The following is an 18,503-nucleotide window of genomic DNA, read 5'->3' on the forward strand; positions in this document are numbered from 1 at the left end:
CCTGCCATCCTGCACCCTGCCCCACCTACTTTGGAGCAGTATCTGTCCCTCTTGTACCCTTTTCCCTTGCTGGTCTTGCATTTTTCTCTCCCTCTCTCCATTAGTCCAGCACCTCACCTCTGCTTTCTGCCCCCTCTTTTTGGTTTAGTACTCTCTCTTCCCTTCACTTCACCCCAGGTCTGGCATCTCTCCTCCATCTGCACAGGCCTGGCAGGCATCTCTCAATCTTCAACATACGAGCATAGCAAATGTTTTATACTGCCCCCTCCCCCCGCAAAAGGCCTGCCTCCCTGCCACAAAGGCATCCCCCTTTCCCCCCCCCAGGCAAGCCTGCATGTTCCCCCAGCATCTCCCAGCTTTTATCTTAAGCTAATACAGCAGCCTGCAGGATCGCTGGTGCTATAGCTATATAATTCTAGAATGTTGCCCGAGTAAGACCTGGGCTTCACTGTCTCTCTCTTATATTTTTTAAGTTTTTAGTCATATTTAGTTTTATATTGTTGGTTTCTACATTATTTTGTTCCTTTCATCTACCTTATCCATAGTTTTACATGGTTCTGTATTTTTTTCTTTTAATTTTCACTCGGGCGAGTCAGAGAACATCTTGGATAGGAGGAGTTTGACAGTTATAGAATCACAGCATAACTGTCTACTAACGTAAAGGCCTGGAACGGTTAATTTTCAGCAGAAGCCCATTCCTACCTGCGTGTGTGGCTGCAGATCATTGTGGGAGGCAAGACCAGTGTAGACGGCGTGCAGCCTTTCTGCTGCCCCTTTACCTTTGCCTGCAGGCCGAAGCAAGCATCGAGGCTCCAGAGAGGAGAGGTGCGTGGGAGCACTGCTCTGCCCCTCCCTTCACAACAGCGGGAGACTTCGGGATTTTAAAAGAAGCCTCTTTGAACAGCGTGCAGCCTTTCTGCTGCCCCTTTACCTTTGGCCTGCGGGCCGAAGCAAGCATCGAGCTCCAGAGAGGAGAGGTGCGTGAGAACACTGCTCCGCCCCTCCCTCACAACAGCGGGAGACTTCGGGATTTTAAGAAGAAGCCTCTTTGAACGGCGTGCAGCCATTTGGCGTGCCGATGAAGGCGCGTGCGCCTTTGTGAGCGCCTTCGTGAAGCGCCTCCGCAGCCCATTGTGTGACCGTCGAAAGCCTTCCTGCCTGTGCAGGATCGATCCGGGCTGATCTGCCCACCACAGCGTTTGTTCCTCTCTTCAGCCCTTGAGGGCTGCCAAAAGACTCCCCCCCCCAGCGACTCCACAAAGCAGAGGAAGGAGGAAGCTATCCTCCATCTTGTTCCTCCTCCCCCCTTTCATTGTTCTAAGTTTCTCTTGCCCTCTCCCAATCTGAAATTTGTTAGATACTAATCTGTTAGACTTAAATTGTCAGTTGCTAAATTGCATTCATTGCCAGGATCTTGCCCATTTCCTTCATGGTAACAGTTAGACGCTATACTGTACTCATTCCTAGGATCTTACCAAAGCGCACCCTCTGTTACCCCGTTAGATACTAAATTGTCAGCTGCCAAATTGTATTCAATGTAAGGCCCCTGCTTGTATTCATTACATGGAAACTGTTAGATGCTAAACTATACTCTTTCCTAGGATCATGCTTAAACTCACTCTCTGTCTCCCTGATCCCCTCTAGCCCATCTAAGTCCTTGCCCTGGCTTCCTGACAGTGCAGCCTTCCCTTGCTAAATCTCTCCGATTTAAGTTCTCCCTGCATATGACTCTGCATGGAAAATTTATGTTTCTCCTTGCTTAAGTTCCTACATGAAAATAGTTTTAGATGCTAATTTGTACTCATCGCTGAGATTTGGGCTTAATGCTCACTTCCTCCTGCGTTGTCCTCTAATCGCTTAGTTCCATTTCTGATTAACGTTTAAAAAATAAAAATAAACCCTGACACCCATTTCACACCCTGATCTGTTTATTAGCCTCTACTTGACACCGTGCTGTCCTTCTGTTCAATCCACATCTCAGACATTAAATTAGTACCCAGACCTCTCCCCAATTGACGCTAAGCCTCTCCTCTGCTTAGTAAATTGGTCACACGCGATCCAAACAAGTCCTGCCTCCCAGCCCAAAAGGCTCCCCAAGTCCCACCATGAAGCCTCCCCTCTGGCTCCTTCTTCTCCTTCTCTGCTCTTCTCTTAAGACCACCCTCTGCTTGAAACCTCCCTCCCCCAATCTACTAGATTCCCCAAATGTCAGTAATATCTGCCCCGGTCTCAAAATCCCCACGCTGATGCACACCAGAAGTCACCCCTTCCAACAAAAACCCCGCAAAGTCAACCACGCCTCTTTAAAGCCTGTGCCCCCCGCCAATCTTCCAACCATGCCCCTGATTCTCTTACCCCAGTCCTGACACTTCACTGCAACGCCAGATCCGTATGCAACAAGATTCAAATTTTGAAGGACCTTCTCGTAAATTCTGATCCTGGATTCTTCTGCATCACGGAGTCCTGGATCACTAAAGACGATCTATTTACACAAAACGAGCTATGCCCCCAGGGCTACCAAGGCCTCTTCTCACCTAGAATAAACCGAAATGGAGGCGGCCTGGCACTCCTCTACAAATCTTTCTTTGATGTCCAGCTCCTCGAAAAGGGCAGCCACTCCTCACTAGAATATATGTTAGCCTCAGTCAACGATGAGCTCCATCTACACCCACTGGGATCTTATTACTATATCGCCCACCCACCCCTTGGAGCAACTCCTCCGAACTCATCCTCGAGACCACAACAAACGCGTTCCTTAAGTTCCAAAGACTACTGATCATTGGAGATATCAATCTCCACCTTGACGACACCACCAGCAAAGATGCATCCAAATTTAATAACTTCTTCACCTCTCTAGGTTTCTCCCCCCCTGCCTCCTCTCCAACCCATGAAAAAGGCCACACACTAGACTTCATCAGTTTCCTCGATCTTACTGTTTACAAAACTTCAACCGATGACACCTGTTGGGACCACGTTCCCTGGTCCGACCACTTCTTAGGAGCTTTCTGTCTCCCCATTTTCATGTTGCCACCTTGGAACCTCACCCCATACCTCTAAGTCCATTACTTTCCACAATAAAAATTTCAAGCGATCAGTTCTGGACCAAATTTCTCGACTAACTTCTCCTCCCATGCCTAAGCCTGTAGATTCAGTAACCAACTGGCACAACTGAATTACCCTCTCAGAATCCACCTACCACTCCCTCGCCCCACTTTCCACCAAAATCATCTCCTACTCCCGCAAGGCCCCCTGGTACCTTCCATACCACAGGGTACTGAAACAGAAATGTCTATCTCTGGAACGCATCTGGAAAAAAATCTAAATCCCCCACAGATAAACAAACCTGGAGGGTCAACATTAAGCTCTACAATACTATACTCAAAAAAGCAAGGAATGAACTTCTATGCTACAAGATCTCTAGATCAAACAACCAGAATAGTATGCTGTTCAACATCTGGCGCTCCTTAACTTCTAAAAACAACCCTTCCATACTTCCCTCCTTATCCATCAGCCGATGTCCTAAGCAAACTTCTTCAATAGAAAGGTCACCACCTTAAGAAGCTCCTTCCCACCCACAGTCTCCTACAACTCTCTGGTGTCCGCCACTCCCAACCCTACCCCAAATGTCTCCAACCCTATCCCAGTCAACAGATCCTGGACTGCCTTTGAGCAAGTATCTGAATCGCAGGTCCTTAAAAACTCTGCCTGAAACTGAAATCCTGCAACTGCACCTTGAACCCATTCCCATCCTATCTATTTGAGAAAATACCCGTACAGGCCATCTCATCTCTTATCAAACTTATAAACTCTGCCCTATTATCGGGCCTCTTCTCCCCAGAAATGGGACACATTGCGTTGACACCCCTACTGAAAAAAGCTGACCCTCCATTCCATCCAATTACCGCCCAATAGCAAAAATATTCCTCTCCTAACCAAACTGCTAGAGTCCATCATTTCCTCCCAACTCTCATCCTACCTTGAAAGATTCTCTATTCTCCTACCCTATCAATACGGCTTCAGATCCAACTTCAGCACTGAATCCCTCCTGGCCTCTCTAATCGCTAAGGTTCAACAACTTCATTCTCATAAAAAATTTGCCGTTCTCCTTCAATCGACCTTTCTGCAGCTTTTGACGTTGTCCATCATGACATTCTAATCTCCCAACTCTCCGAGATAGGCATTAGCTACACAGTCCTTGACTGGTTCTCAAACTTCTTACGTTCTTGTTCTTACACCGTTACCAAGAATGGCACCTCATCCTCCCCATGGAAACCGACATGTGGAGTCCCACAAGGTTCCTCCCTATCTCCTATTCTTTTCAACATTTATATGTCTTCCCTGAATCTCCTCCACCTATTCCCCCTAGAAATACTTTACACTTATGCCGATGATATCCTGGTCCTCCTTGAGACTGACGCGAACCTCACTAATCTCGCAGCGAACATCTCCTCGTGCATAACGAACCTCCAATCTTGGGCCCTCACATGTACAAATGAAACATAATGAGTCCAAAAACGAAACTACTTTGGCTCGGCCCTAAACTAGACCAACTACCCACCTCCATCCCATTGTCCCAGGCTCCTCACTACAGTTGGAGTTCTCTAGCAAAGTTTTGGGCAATCACCATTGACTCCTCACTATCCTTCAATGACCACCTCAATTCCTTGATAAAAAAATGCTTTTGTAGCCTTCACATGCTGAGGAAAGTGAGGTCCTGCTTCCATCAAAAACACTTTGCCATCCTCGTACAATCCATTCATCCTCTCCAGATTGGATTATTGCAATTCCTATCTACTTAAGCTTAACAAAGAAAAGCCTCCATAGACTCCAACTAGTCCAGAACACCGCGGCTAAGCTTATCTTCTCAAAAGTAAATTTGACCATGTCTCACCACTCCTGTCCAAGCTTCACTGGCTTCCTGTTATCTCCAGGGTCCGCACTTTAAATGTGCCTGCCTAACCTTCAAGATCCTTCACGGCATCCTTCCTCCTCTTATTCCTCTATCCTGGAATTCCTCAAATCCAATTTCTCCCACCAGATCCACGCAAAAACTAAAATTATCCTTCCCCTCCTTAAAAGGCATCTCCCATGTTGGTAAACTAGGGTCCTCCCTCCCCTTCAGAATCACTCAGCTCTGGAATAATCTTACTTCCCCTCTTCGTAACTTGAGCTCCTTTCAATCTATTCCGTAAGCATCTGAAAAACTTGGCTCTTCTCCAAAATGTAACCTCTCCCCTCTCTGGTACTTTAAGCCCTAACCTCATCTTTATACTTATTTCTATAATTCCATTGGAGTTCCGTTCTATCCCAACCCCTGTAAACCATGCCGAGCTCCACATTGTGGAGATGATGCGGTATATAAACCCAAGATTTAGTTTAATTTAGTTTAGACATGGTTGATCGCTGCTGGTGGTTGCTTCTCTCATTGTGGAGGAGTTGGTGGTGTTTCCAGATCCGTGGAGTGGAGCAGTGCCATGGACTCTTCCTCCTGGTTGTCCACCGATGAAGGCAGAGTGCTGTATTCTTCAGGAGCTGCCATGAGCATCCGCCACCCATCGAGAAGCAGTGCGGCCCACCTGAATTCCTGGCAAAATCATGTTTTTTCAGCCTCCACATGCTGAGAAAGTTAGATCCTACTTTCACCAAAAACATTTCACCGTCCTTGTACAATCCATCATCCTATCCAAACTCGATTACTGTAATGTCATTTATTTATGCCTAACAAAAAAAAAGTCTTCGCAAACTCCAACTTATCCAGAATACTGCAGCCAAGCTGATTTTTGCTAAACGCAAATTTGACCACGTTTCCCCACTACTTACCAATCTTCACTGGCTCCCAGTACTCTCCAGAATCCATTTCAAATGCTCCTGCCTGGCTTTCAAGATCATTCACGGCATCCTTCCGCCCCTAATCCCTCTATCCTTCCTCGCCCTGACGCCTGCTACCACCAGATCAGCCCACAGACATAAACTATCCTTCCCCTCTCTACACGGCATCCTCCACGCAGGTAAACTGGGAAGATCCCTTCTCTCCAAAATCACGGGCCTTTGGAATGATCTCATTATCCCGCCGCGGAACTTAGGCTCCCTCCAACTATTCCGAAAACAACTGAAAATCTGGCTTTTCTCTAACATATAACATCTCTTCTCCTGATCACATCCCCTCTTTTATATGCTTTTGTAAATCCTTCTCCTCTCTCTTCCCTATTTTTAAGCTTTTTTAAACCGTGTCGAGCTCCACTTCCGTGGAGATGATGCGGTATATAAACTTAAGGCTTAGTTTAGTTTAGTTTAGTTCTATCTCTGTGCATCATCTGCCTGGAAGCGATGAGTCGGGGCTGCAGCAGCTGGAAAGCCCGAGTTGATATCTGTCCCATCTGAACTTTTGCTGTTGGGATTATTTAAACTATGCTGAGCAAAAGAGCTGCTTCAGGAAATTGGATCTTCTGTCAGACTTATTTGATTTTTTTCTTTTTCCAGTTTATGAATTATTTAAAATTTTATTCCATTGTTTTTACCCCTATTGTTTTTATTTTATTTATTGAATTTCCCTGAATTATATTGTTTAACTGTTCCTCCCTTCTATTCCTTTTTACATATTACTTTAATTCATTTAGATATCATTTACATAGATGGCGCTCTGTAAAGTTAGGAATTTCTATGAAATATTCTACATACTTCTCTCTTCTCCACTCCTTCCTGCCCTCCATAGTCCTCCCTAACCCTCTTCTAACCCCTTCCTCTTAATGTCGCCTAGAGCTTGTATAGGTATATGCGACGCATCAAATGGAAGAAATGAAATGAAAATAGAGGCACATTTCCTCTGCCGCGATCCTGACCCTGACATCAGAGGAGGGGCGGGACCATAGCAAAGAGAACATGCCGCTGAGGATGGGCCAGCTGCAAGGATCACTACAGCACTGGCGATCCTACAGGCTGCCGTAATTACTTAAGGTAAGAGCGGGGAAGCTGGGGGAACATGCAGGCCTTTCCGACTGACCTCCTCCCCCTCAAGCTGAGCAGCAGTGGACGGCCAGCAAGAGGCAGCGCTGCCACTACCTGCTTTAGGAAGGCACGGGGGAAGCTCAGTCATCAAATCGGGAGGCCGATTTTTAGAAAAAAATTGAAACGATTCACTTGATTCGAATGGTGGAAGTCTATCGAATCGTAAATCGGGCAGAACTAGTCCCCAGTAGTCGCTTCTTGGGTTGATCGACCAGGCCCAGTCGTTTTAAAAAATTTCATTGGTGAATCGCATCCTGTCTACTTTGTATGCGTTTCCCCTCATTTGTATGCACGGATTGGAAGCAGATCGCAGGAGAGATTAGTGAATCGGGCCGAGGGAAGATCTGGTCGCAAAGGGTCACAAACTGCTTGCTTTGTGAATCTAGCCCTTAGACTCTAACAAGACTTAGGGCTAGATTCACAAACCCCTGATGCCGTGTCCGATTGCACGCAGGCCGACAAATTCACAAAAGGCCTGCATGCAAATGGTGGACGATCGTTAACGACGCCCCCAACCAACTGAATGGATCGCTAGAAGCCCTGGCAGTAGTGACAGGAGAAGCACTTCCTGTCACTGCTGTCACGGCTTTTCCAGCTTTTTAAATTTTTTTTTTTTTTTAATCGGGCAGGATATTTTGCGTGTTTTACACATGCAAAATAATCAGCCCGATTAAAAAAAAATTAATCCCACCTCCCTCCCAAAGTGCCCCTTCCCACCTCCCTTCCCGAACCAAAAAATCTGACGCCGCTTTTAAAATGGCTAGGAGGGATTCCATTACAGTTGGGAGAAGGAGGGGTGCTCAGTCTCTCCTGCTCCAGACCTCCTCCGATGACAAGTGTGGCCTTAGCCCCGCTCTGGTGCATCATGTGATGCACAGGGTGGGGCCTAAAGCCCTGATTAGCTGAGACGCCTCAGGCTCTTCCCTTGCCAAAAACAATAGCCAATCAGGGACTTCCTTAGACTCCTCCCTAAGGAAGTCCCTGATTGGCTGAGGCGCCCCAGGCCCCTCCCAAGGAAGGAACCCGAGGTGCCTCGACCAATCAGGGCCTTAGGCCCCATTCCATGCATCACATGATTCACCAGGGTGGGGCCTAAGGCTGCACGCATCTTCAATCGAAGGCCTGGAGCAGGAGGGTCTGAGCAGTGCACCCCTCCTGCTTCCAACTGTTAAGGGTACGGGAAGGGGGGGGTGAGTCCAGCCGGGAACCGGGAGGGGGGGTCTCTGGGGTGGCAGGAGGGTGTCGGCAACCCTCCATGCCTTTGTTTTAGGGTGGGGGGAGTAATAGATATGGGCAGGAGGGAGTGGAGACCCTCCTGCCATATTTAAGAGCTGCGGTTTAAGGTACGGGGAAGGATGGACTGGCCCAGCCGAGCCAATGGCGGGTTTGCTATGGCAGGAGGGAGTTGGCATCCCTCCTGCCATATTCATTCGTTTATACGCAGGGACAAGGTGGGCAGTGTTGGGCCTGATGGCAGTGGCGGATTTTGGGTTAAAACCACAGGCTTGCTCTGCTAAAAAGCATTGCGAGCCCATGGTTTTAAAGGGCAGGGCAGGAGAGTCAGCAGTCGCTTCTTTTCTGATCAGCAAGCCCAATTGGTGTTACAAAAATTATTTAGTGAATCGCTGCCTTTCAAAATTTGCATGCCAATTTCCCTCATTTGAATGAATGGATCGAGATGGGATCGCTACACACGTTAGTGAATTGGGTTGGAGGGAAATCAGGTCACAAAGGGTTCGCAAATCGATTGGTACACAATCGGTTTGCTTTGCGAATCTAGCCCTTAGACAGATTTAATACACGAGGGTACTGGGGTTTGGGTTGGATAGATAAAAAATACTATTGAAGTAAAAAAAAATTTTAAAGGAATGTTTGAAGGGGAGGGAAAGAAACAGAGGGGGGGCGGGGAGTCGCTTCTTATAAGCGGTTCTCTTTCATCTTGGGTGGAGTCATCTTGGGTGGAGTCTGGGTTTTTTTGCCCTCCTAGAGGTAATGCCATGCCGGAAGGGGGGGGGGAGAGAAGCAACAGCAGTAACCCTGTGACTAGGAAGGAAAGCATTGGCCAGAGTCATAAAGGAAGGCGGTCCATAGATTGAGTCTGCTACTCCTGCATCGGGAGGAGGTAAAAAACATAAAACATATGCCAGCACTACAAAACTGAAGAACTGCAGTAAAATCAAGGGCAAGAACATTTCTTTTTTTACATGGGAACAAACCTCTTTACCATTCCCACAGGGCGGTACTCAGTTTCACTACCGCATCTGCTGTAATTATTATTGAAGTTATATTTTTACCACGGTTAACCGCATGTCTTTGTCTACTCCCTACAGAGCCTACTCTGGTCTCTGAGCTGATCAAGTATAGTTTGAGCAAGTTGATTTTGGATCTGATGGTTCTGTCTTTCAAACTGAATACACCATGAATACTAACAGATATTATACTCCTGGGGGAATACGTTACTAACAGATATTATATTATTACTCCTGGGGGAATTCTGCATAACCACACAGCATAGAATACCCCATGTCTGCAAAATGCACAAAATTCTGCACATGTCATGCAAAATTCAATGCAGTCATGGGAAACAGTACTTCTACTCACTCTCTTCCCCTGTCCCTGTAGCATTGTGAGACTCAAAGGTGAAGGGGAGGAATATGTAGAAGCTGATAAAAAATAAGGCTGAATTGCTTAACAAATATTTCTGTTCTGTATTCACAGCTGAAGCACCGGGTGCGAGACACAGAAAACAAAAGCAAATAGGGCTGGAGGTGTGATAGACCCTTATCGATTTTCTGAGGATTGTGTTCATGAGGAGCTCGCTAAACTAAAAGTGGATAAAGCAATGAGGCTGGATGATGCATATCCAAGGGTACTGAGGGAACTTAGGGAAATTCTGGCGGCTCTGCCGCCTGACCTTTTCATTGCTTCTCTAGAGTCAGGAGTAGAGGTCTGCACAGGAACGGGGATTGTGGGGACTCCTTCCAGGCCAATGGGACTCCCATGAGGATGGACCTGGGGTTCCTATCCCAAGACCTACCTAATTTCTGGTCCGGGTCCGGTGCCGCACTGAGCTCCCAATGAATCAGCAGCAACAGTCTCTGTCACGTAGGCATGGAGCTCAGCAAGTAGGCACACATTAGTTCAGCTGCAGCACAATGGGCCAATCACAAAAAACCTTAGAACTCTGGGCCAATCACAAACGACCTCAGAGTTCTAAGGTCGTTTGTGATTGGCCCGTTGTGCTACAGAGCCACAAACAGCTGGTAGGAAATGAGCCATGAGTCAGAGGAGGGATAACTGGCGGCTGAGTTGCTGCTTTTTGGGGAGCTGTGGTGCTTCACTTTTCATTTGTTGTTCGTTCTTTTTATTGCCTTTTCATGCACATCTAAGGTGCTGCTTTGTGCCGTGTTCTGCCCTGCCCCCACCTGAGCTGGCCAAAGTTGCATGGGATAAGTGTGGGGCACTGGGTCTGGAGAAGGGAAGGACCTCAGGGGGGGGGGGAGAGATGAGATCTGCTTGCATAGGCAAGAGGGGAAGCTAGAATCCTGCACCTCCCCCTCCCTGGCTCCCCGCTACCCTAGTGAAGGTGGCTGCAGTTCCTAGGTACTGGGGTGGCTGGCTGGGAGAGGGCCTACTTCCCCCTGCCAAGCCGCTTGGCAGGAGCTGGCTGGAGCTGCTGAGGTCAGGATTAGTTGAGGTGAGGGAGGGGGGAAGCTTGGCGGGTGCTGCGACTTGGCATGCAATGTGACATGTGTGGGAGGAAAGAGAGGAGAGTCAATTGGCCCACAGGTTAGGGCCGGGGTGGGCTTGGGGTTGTGGGGGACAGCTAGGGGGAAGGGAGAGGAAAGTGACAGGCAGGCCAGGGTGAGGAGAAGAAAGAGTGACAGCTAGGCATGAAGGTAGAGAGTGAGGTGACAGGGAGAGGAGGGGGGGCACAAGATAGCAGAGATAAGTAAGCAGGCAGTATGGCTAATATGAAAAACTAGCAAAAGGGACGGGTGATGACCATCATGAGGGGTAGGAGAATGAGGCAATGGTGACATGGAGCATGGGATGACAGGTAGCTAGAGAATAAGGTGGCAGACAGGCCAGCCAAGGTGATAGCCTTCCTCCTTGGACAGAGAGAAGTAGGGAGAGAGTGAAGTGGAAGGCTGGATGGGAGGAAGGGGAAGGGAGAGAATCTGGTGACAGGGGTACAGAGATGATGGTGACAGCCAGGCAGGATCAGGGGTAGGGAGAGTGTGGTGATGGTGGACAAGGAAGCAAGTGGGCAAGTGTGAAGGGTAGGGAGGTGATGGCGACAGGCAGACCAGCTGGCTGGGGGAGGTAAGGGATGTGAGGTGATGGTGGTAGGCAAGTCGTATGTGGTGAGGCGATAGTGGTGTCAAGTTAGGGCATGAGGGAGAGCAAAGATAACAGAGAGGGGAGAGCTGGGGTGATGGGTTGGGAAGGGAAGAGAGAATAATGGGATAAGCCTGACTAGCAGGGAAGGGACAGCTTGTTACTGGTGATAGGTTAGGGACAGGTGTCATGGAAAACAGCACAGTGGAGTAGGGGAACGCGAGTTGTGGTTGCACTCAGCTTCTTCTTTGCTAACATCTTTCTGTGGAGTAGGAATGTGAATAAATGGCATATTTGTATACCTCCAAATAGCCAAAAGGCTGCACCAATAATTAGGTTGCCAATTCTTTATTGGGGTGTTTTCCAGCACTATTCAAAAAATCTACCTAATTTAGGTGGGGCAATGGGGGAGTTAAGTGACTTGCCCAAAGTCACAAGCACTGTAGGCTTGAACCCATCGTGGTGGTTTGGTAGTCTTAGGTGTCTGTCTATATAGGACGCCAGTGTGCAATTCTCTCTTTCTCTCTTTCTTTCTTTCACCTTCCGCACCAGTTATGTATTAAAATGGTTAGAATTTGATTGTAATTATGTTAAAGAGTTTTGTTCTACCCCATTTTTAAATGTTATACGCTTTGAAGCTTTTGATATTGCGTACATAACAAAAATTTAATAAACCTGAAACTTGAAACTTTTGTGGATCGTGGGGGCTGCTTTTCTCTGTTTTGCTGGAGGGGTTGTACACAGGGGACGGGTACTTTAGATTTCACCATAACAAAAATTTTGTATTGGCATGCCTTGAGTTCTGATACTGTACATTATGCTTGATCTTTACTTCATCTTGTTATTGTTATTCTGTATTTGGTTGTATTCAGCACTGGTTCTGCGAGTGCTATTGATGTACTTGCATGCATTATGGTTTTGCCTATAGAGATTTTACCAAAAAAAAAAAAAAAAGTACCGGGAGGGGGGGTTCTGCTGGCTGGCTGGCTGGCTGCCAGTAAACATGCCTACCATTAGACGTGCCCTGTACCCTGTCCCAGGCCTACCACTAGACCACCAGAGGGGGACAGGGTACAGGGCACATATTTGGTTGAGAATTTTTTTTTTCTTGGTTTTTTCCTCCTCTACAGGTGGGTGCGTCTGATAGTCAGGGGTGTCTTATACAGTAAAAAATACTGTACATTCCTGCCCACCTCTCAAAATCCTATATATCTATCTGAATGAATCAGGGGAGTGTAATTTAGGTCATAAAGATCAGTACCCACAGGCCCAAATTAAACCCCCAGGTATTGCATAGAGGATTTAACTCAATGGAAAGGAAAGTTCGCCCGCATTTTATCCTTGACCCCCATCTGCCAAGTTGACATTCAGCAGTTCTGATTTATTTAAGTTAACTTTAAAGCCCGAGACCCCACCATACTCCCTAAGTTCCCCCAGCGAGGGAACCGGGTCCTGAATGGTAAACAAAATATTGTCAGCAAATAAACTCAACTTATATTCCCCCACTGCAGTCCACACCCTTCAAATGTCCCCATTAGCACAAACCCGTTTTGCCAGGGGGTACGATCACCAACATGAACAAAATTGAAGGAAGGGGCAGACTTGCCTAGTTGCCCCAGGGCAAAATGGTGCCGAGTACTCTCTGTTCACCTTAATACAGCTCAATGGATTCATATATAACACCCAAATCCACGCCTTCATACAGGGGCCTAATCCAATGGCTTCAAGCACCTTAAACGAATATGACCATGAAAAACCCTATCAAAGGCCTTTTCGGCATCGATAGAGAGAAATACCATGCCCTGGTGTAATCTTCTAACCCTCTCCATGATATTAAATACCCGCCGAACATTATCCCCAACTTGCCGCCCCGCAACGATACCAGATTAGTCAGGATGGACTAAACCAGGGGTAGGGAACTCCGGTCCTCGAGAGCCATATTCCAGTTCAGGTTTTCAGGATTTCCCCAATGAATATGCATTGAAAGCAGTGCATGCAAATAGATCTCATGCATATTCATTGGGGAAATCTTGAAAACATGACTGGAATACGGCTCTCGAGGACCGGAGTTCCTACCCCTTGACTAAACGTAGTAACCAACTCAGACGATCCACTAAGATCCTAGTGAAGATTTTGTGTCTACTACCAGCAGAGACATCAGACAGTACGACGCATAGAGTTTAGGATCCTTGTCCTCTTTAAATAAGACCATAATGTCTGCCAACCAAATAAAGAAAGGCATACTGACCACCTCATTGCCAGTTATTAAAGAGATGAAGCAACAGGAGCAAGAGAAGCTCAGGGAAGCTAAGCACAAATAAAAAAAGCCAAAAACAGAAAACTATTACTGTTGGGGGATTTCATCATCAGAGGCATTAACCTTGGAACACAAGGCAAGGAGACCAAAATAGTGAAATGTCTTCCAGGATCCTCAGCTACCAGGAGTTCAAGGCAAATACTGATTATAATTAAGGAAGAAACTAAGAATTTTAACACTGATGTTGTTATCCCTCTGGGAACAAATGACCTGGCCAACAACTCCACACTTGCAGCACAGAAAGCTTTTCGAGAGCTTGGTGAGGGCTTGAAACCTTTTGTAAAGACTTTAGCTTTTCTTGAAATACTGCCTGCATATGGAAAGGGAGAGCAAAGAGTGAAAAACACAGAGGACTTTAATAGATGGCTCAAAGTCTGGTGTCAGCAAGAAGGCTTCAGGTACATAGGAGGATGGGGAAATACTTGGAAGGACAAGAAGCTATATTGCACTGATGGGCTACATATTACTACAGCAGGAAAAAGAAACTTGCAGAGAAATTTTAGACAATATGTTTCTAGGCATTTAAACTAGAAGGTGGAGGTGGTGCATGTATGAAGGACAATTATAGAGACCATCCCCTGGCAAAAGAAAAGATGTGACAGTAGTAAAGATGCAACATAAACAATATCAGAAACTCATTTCTTAGTATTGCAATGGAAAGTGAAACGAAACAAAAATCCATACAAAAAAGGAGACTACCGCTGAAAAATAGCTGGAAAGCGATGACCACAAATGCTCGCAGTCTAAGCAACAAAGTTCATGATCTGCAAGCCCTGACCTGATTTTAGAGGACAGATCTAGATATTGTCGCTATCACAGAGACATGGTTCAGTGAATCACATGGATGGAATGCAAACATACCAGGATATAATCTTTTTAGGAAGGACAGAGATGGTCAAAAGGTGGAGGAGTAGCTCTCTATGTAACGATCAATATCCAAGCGACCGAAATGCAAGGGACCTGGGGAGAGGAAGAAGCAATATGGATCGCTCTGAAAAGAGAAGATGGAACTTCTATCTACGTGGGTGTAGTCTACAGACCTCTGACTCAATCGCAGCAAATTGATAAGGATCTGATTGTGGATAGCCAAAAGTTTGGAAGGAAAGAGGAGGTTCTGCTGTTGGGGAGATTTCAAACCTGCCGGATGCGGACTGGAATGTTCCATTTGCGGAATCGAAAAGAAGTAGGGAGATTGTGGATGCCTTTCAAGAGGCTCTGCTCAGACAAATGGTGACGGAACCCACAAGGAAAAAGCGATATTGGATCTGGTCCTCACAAATGGAGAGAGTATCTCTAATGTTCGAGTGGGTGCTCACCTGGGAAGTAGCGATCATCAAACGGTTTGGTTTGATATAACGGCTAAAGTAGAGAGCGGGCCGCTTGTATACTTAAAGTCCTAGATTTCAATCGTACGGACTTTAAATGCAATGGGAAAGTACCTGAAGAAAGAGCTGTTAGGATGGGAGGACATAAGAGAAGTGAAAAACAGTGGTATAAGCTAAAAGGGAGCAATAAAAATGGTTACGGACTTTTATGTGAAGAAAATCAATAAAAACAAGAGAAAAAGGAAGCCGATATGGTTCTCCAAACTTGTGGCGGAGAAAATAAAGGCAAAAGAGTTGGCGTTTGTGAAATATAAAAAAAAAAAAGAAGAGGAGTGCAGAAAGGACTACAGGTGAAACCGAAGAAGCCAAGAGAGAGATACATCTGGCAAAAGCAGGCGGAAGAACAAATGGCTAAAAATGTAAAAAAGACAGACAAAAATTTTTTCATATATATTAATGGAAGGAGGAAGATGAAAAATGGAATTGCTAAATTAAAAAGATACTGGGAACCGATATGTGGAGAGTGATGAGGAGAAAGCAAATGTGCTAAACAAATACTTCTGTTCTGTGTTCACAGAAGAAAATCCTGGAGAAGGATCGAGATTGTCTGGCAAAGTTACACGAGAAAATGGAGTAGATTCTGCGCCGTTCACAGAGGAGAGTGTTTATGAGCAACTTGAAAAACTGAAGGTGGACAAAGCGATGGGATCCATCCAAGGATACTAAGGGAGCTCAGAGAGGTTCTGGCGAGTCCTATTAAAGACTTGTTAAACAAATCTCTGGAGACGGGAGTGATTCCTGGGGACTGGAGGAGAGCAGATGTGGTCCCTATTCATAAAAGTGGTCACAGGGATGAAGCAGGAAAACTACTGCCGGTAAGCCCTCACTTCAGTTGTTGGAAAAATAATGGAAGTGTGCTGAAAGAAAGGATAGTGTACTTCCTTGAATCTAAATGGGTTACAGGATCCAAGGCAACATGGCTTTACAAAAGGTAAATCGTGCCAAACGAACCTGATTAAATTTTTTGATTGGGTGACCAGAGAGCTGGATCGAGGACATATGCTAGATGTAATTTACTTAGATTTCAGCAAAGCCTTTGATACAGTTCCTCATAGGAGGCTGTTCAACAAACTTGAAGGTCTGAAGTTAGGACCCAAAGTGGTGAACTGGGTTAGGAAACTGGCTGACGAACAGATGCCAGAGGGTGGTAGTTAATGGAAGTCGCTCGGAGGAAGGAAAGGTGAATAGTGGAGTCCCTCAGGGCTTGATGCTGGGGCCATTCCTGTTCAATATGTTTGTGAGCTGACATTGCTGAAAGTTTAGAAGGAAAAGTGTGCCTTTTTGCAGATGATACCAAAATTTGTTACAGAGTAGACACCGAAGAGGGAGTGGAAAATATGAAAAAGGATCTGCAAAAGTTAGAGGAATGGTCTAATTCCTGGCAACTAAAATGCAATGCAGAGTAATGCATTTGGGGATTAATAATCGGAAGGAACCATATATGCTGGAGGAAAGAAGCTGATATGCACGGACGGGGAGAGGGACCTTGGGGTGATAGTGTCCGAAGATCTAAAGGCAAAAAAACAGTGTGACAAGGCAGTGGATGCTGCAGAAGGATGCTGGGCTGTATAAAGAGAGGCATAGCCAGTAGAAGGAAGAAGGTGTTGATGCCCCTGTACAGGTCATTGGTAAGGCCTCACTTGGAGTATTGTGTTCAGTTTTGGAGACCGTATCTGGCGAAGGACGTAAGAAGACTTGAAGTAGTCCAGAGGAGAGCGATGAAAATGATAGGAGGCTTGCGCCAGAAGACGTATGAGGAGAGACTGGAAGCCCTGAATATGTATAGAGGAAAAGAGAGACAGGGGAGATATGATTCAGACATTCAAATACAGTACTTGAAGGGTATTAACGTAGAACTTAATCCAGAGAAAGGAAAATGGTAAAAAAAAATGGTAAAAAAATGGTAAAAAAGGAAAATGGTAAAACCAGAGGACATAATTTGAGGTTGAGGGGTAGTAGATTCAAAGTCAATGTTAGGAAATTCTACTTTACGGAGAGGGTGGTGGATGCCTGGAATGCGCTCCCGAGAGATGTGGTGGAGAGTAAAACTGTGACTGAGTTCAAAGAAGCGTGGGATGAACACAGAGGATCTAGAATCGGAAAATAATATTAAATATTGAACTAAGGCCAATACTGGGCAGACTTGCACGGTCTGTGTCTGTATATGACCAATTGGTGGAGGATGGCTGGGGAGGGCTTCAATGGCCGGGAGGGTGTAGATGGGCTTGGAGAGAGTTTTTAACGGAGATTTTCAGCAGTAGGAACCCAAGCACAGTACTGGCTAGAGCTTTGGATTCTTGCCCAGAAATAGCTAAGAAGAAAAAATTTAAAAAATTTAAATTGAATCAGGTTGGGCAGACTGGATGGACCATTTATCTGCCGTCATCTACTATGTTACTATGTTACTATGCTTTTGTAAAATTTCACCGTAAATCTGTCCAGCCCTGGTGATTTTCTGGCCTTCATAGATTTTAGGGCCTGATTTGCTTCAATTAGAGTAATAGGGCGGTCAAGCTTCAGCAATCGACTCTTCTATTTTCCCCATCTGGGCAGACTGTACGTAATCCTCTATCTGGGCCAGATCTTTGTCAGCCTCTGATGTGTAAAGCTTTTGATAATAATCCACATAATATGCCCTAATCTCTTACTTCCTCCCCAGATTTCCCATGCACTAAAAGAATATTATTCTGTAGTCTACGCACTCTCAATCTGTGACTGGCTTTATTATGGAACTCAAAATATCTCTGCTTTAATAGCTGAAGATGGAACTTCATATGTTCCAACATATAGCCCTCCAGTTTCCTTCACTCCTCCTGCAATAGTTTGAAAGTCTTTCTATTCTAGGGCTGGTGCTTGTGCATACCCTCCAGGGCTTATATAAGTTGCAAAAATCTGCTTTCCTACTCTCTCTGCCATCGTTTGCTAGAGGAGTCTAGCACAAGAAGGCCTTCAGGCCCTCCCAGACAGCCTCTGGAGAGGCCTCACCCCCCACATTCAACTCTATGTACTCCCACAAACCACTCCTCAACCTATCATATCACCCCTGGATCATCTAATAAGCTGTCATTAAGCCTCCAAAATTTTCTACCCTGTTTGGCATGGTCCCTGTTATTTGTATCCACACTGGGGCGTGATCTGACCAAGTAATCGAGTCTATACTCGCCTCCCTTACCCTCTGCATCATACTACAATCAACAAACAAGATAGTCGATGCGGGAACAGAACCCATGAACAGTAGAGAAATAGGTATAATCTCTTGTCTGGGGATGTATACACCTCCACCCATCCTCTACCTGCAGAGTACTTAGAAAATCCCAAAAGGTTTTCCCTATCCTTTGTCATAATTCCCACCCCCCCACCTCCCTGAGCTGTCCAAAGAAGGGGTCATAGTCAAATTAAAATCACCCCCCCACTATTAGAGATCCCTCACAATGATGGAGAATAATAGGTAACAA

At 46.0% G+C, this 18,503-nt stretch overlaps 1 protein-coding gene across 1 annotated transcript in view; it reads right to left on the reverse strand.

The window, feature by feature from the left end:
• Nucleotides 1–18,503, reverse strand: part of ING5 (inhibitor of growth family member 5) — a 517,953-nt gene that overhangs the window by 403,032 nt on the left and 96,418 nt on the right. Inside the window, exon 3 of the mRNA XM_033958242.1 lies at nt 4,423–4,445. Coding sequence (XP_033814133.1) covers nt 4,423–4,445 — 23 coding nt within the window. The remainder of the gene's footprint in view (nt 1–4,422; nt 4,446–18,503) is intronic.

This window comes from Geotrypetes seraphini, chromosome 9, assembly GCF_902459505.1.
Source record: "Geotrypetes seraphini chromosome 9, aGeoSer1.1, whole genome shotgun sequence".
NCBI classification, from domain to species: domain Eukaryota; kingdom Metazoa; phylum Chordata; class Amphibia; order Gymnophiona; family Dermophiidae; genus Geotrypetes; species Geotrypetes seraphini.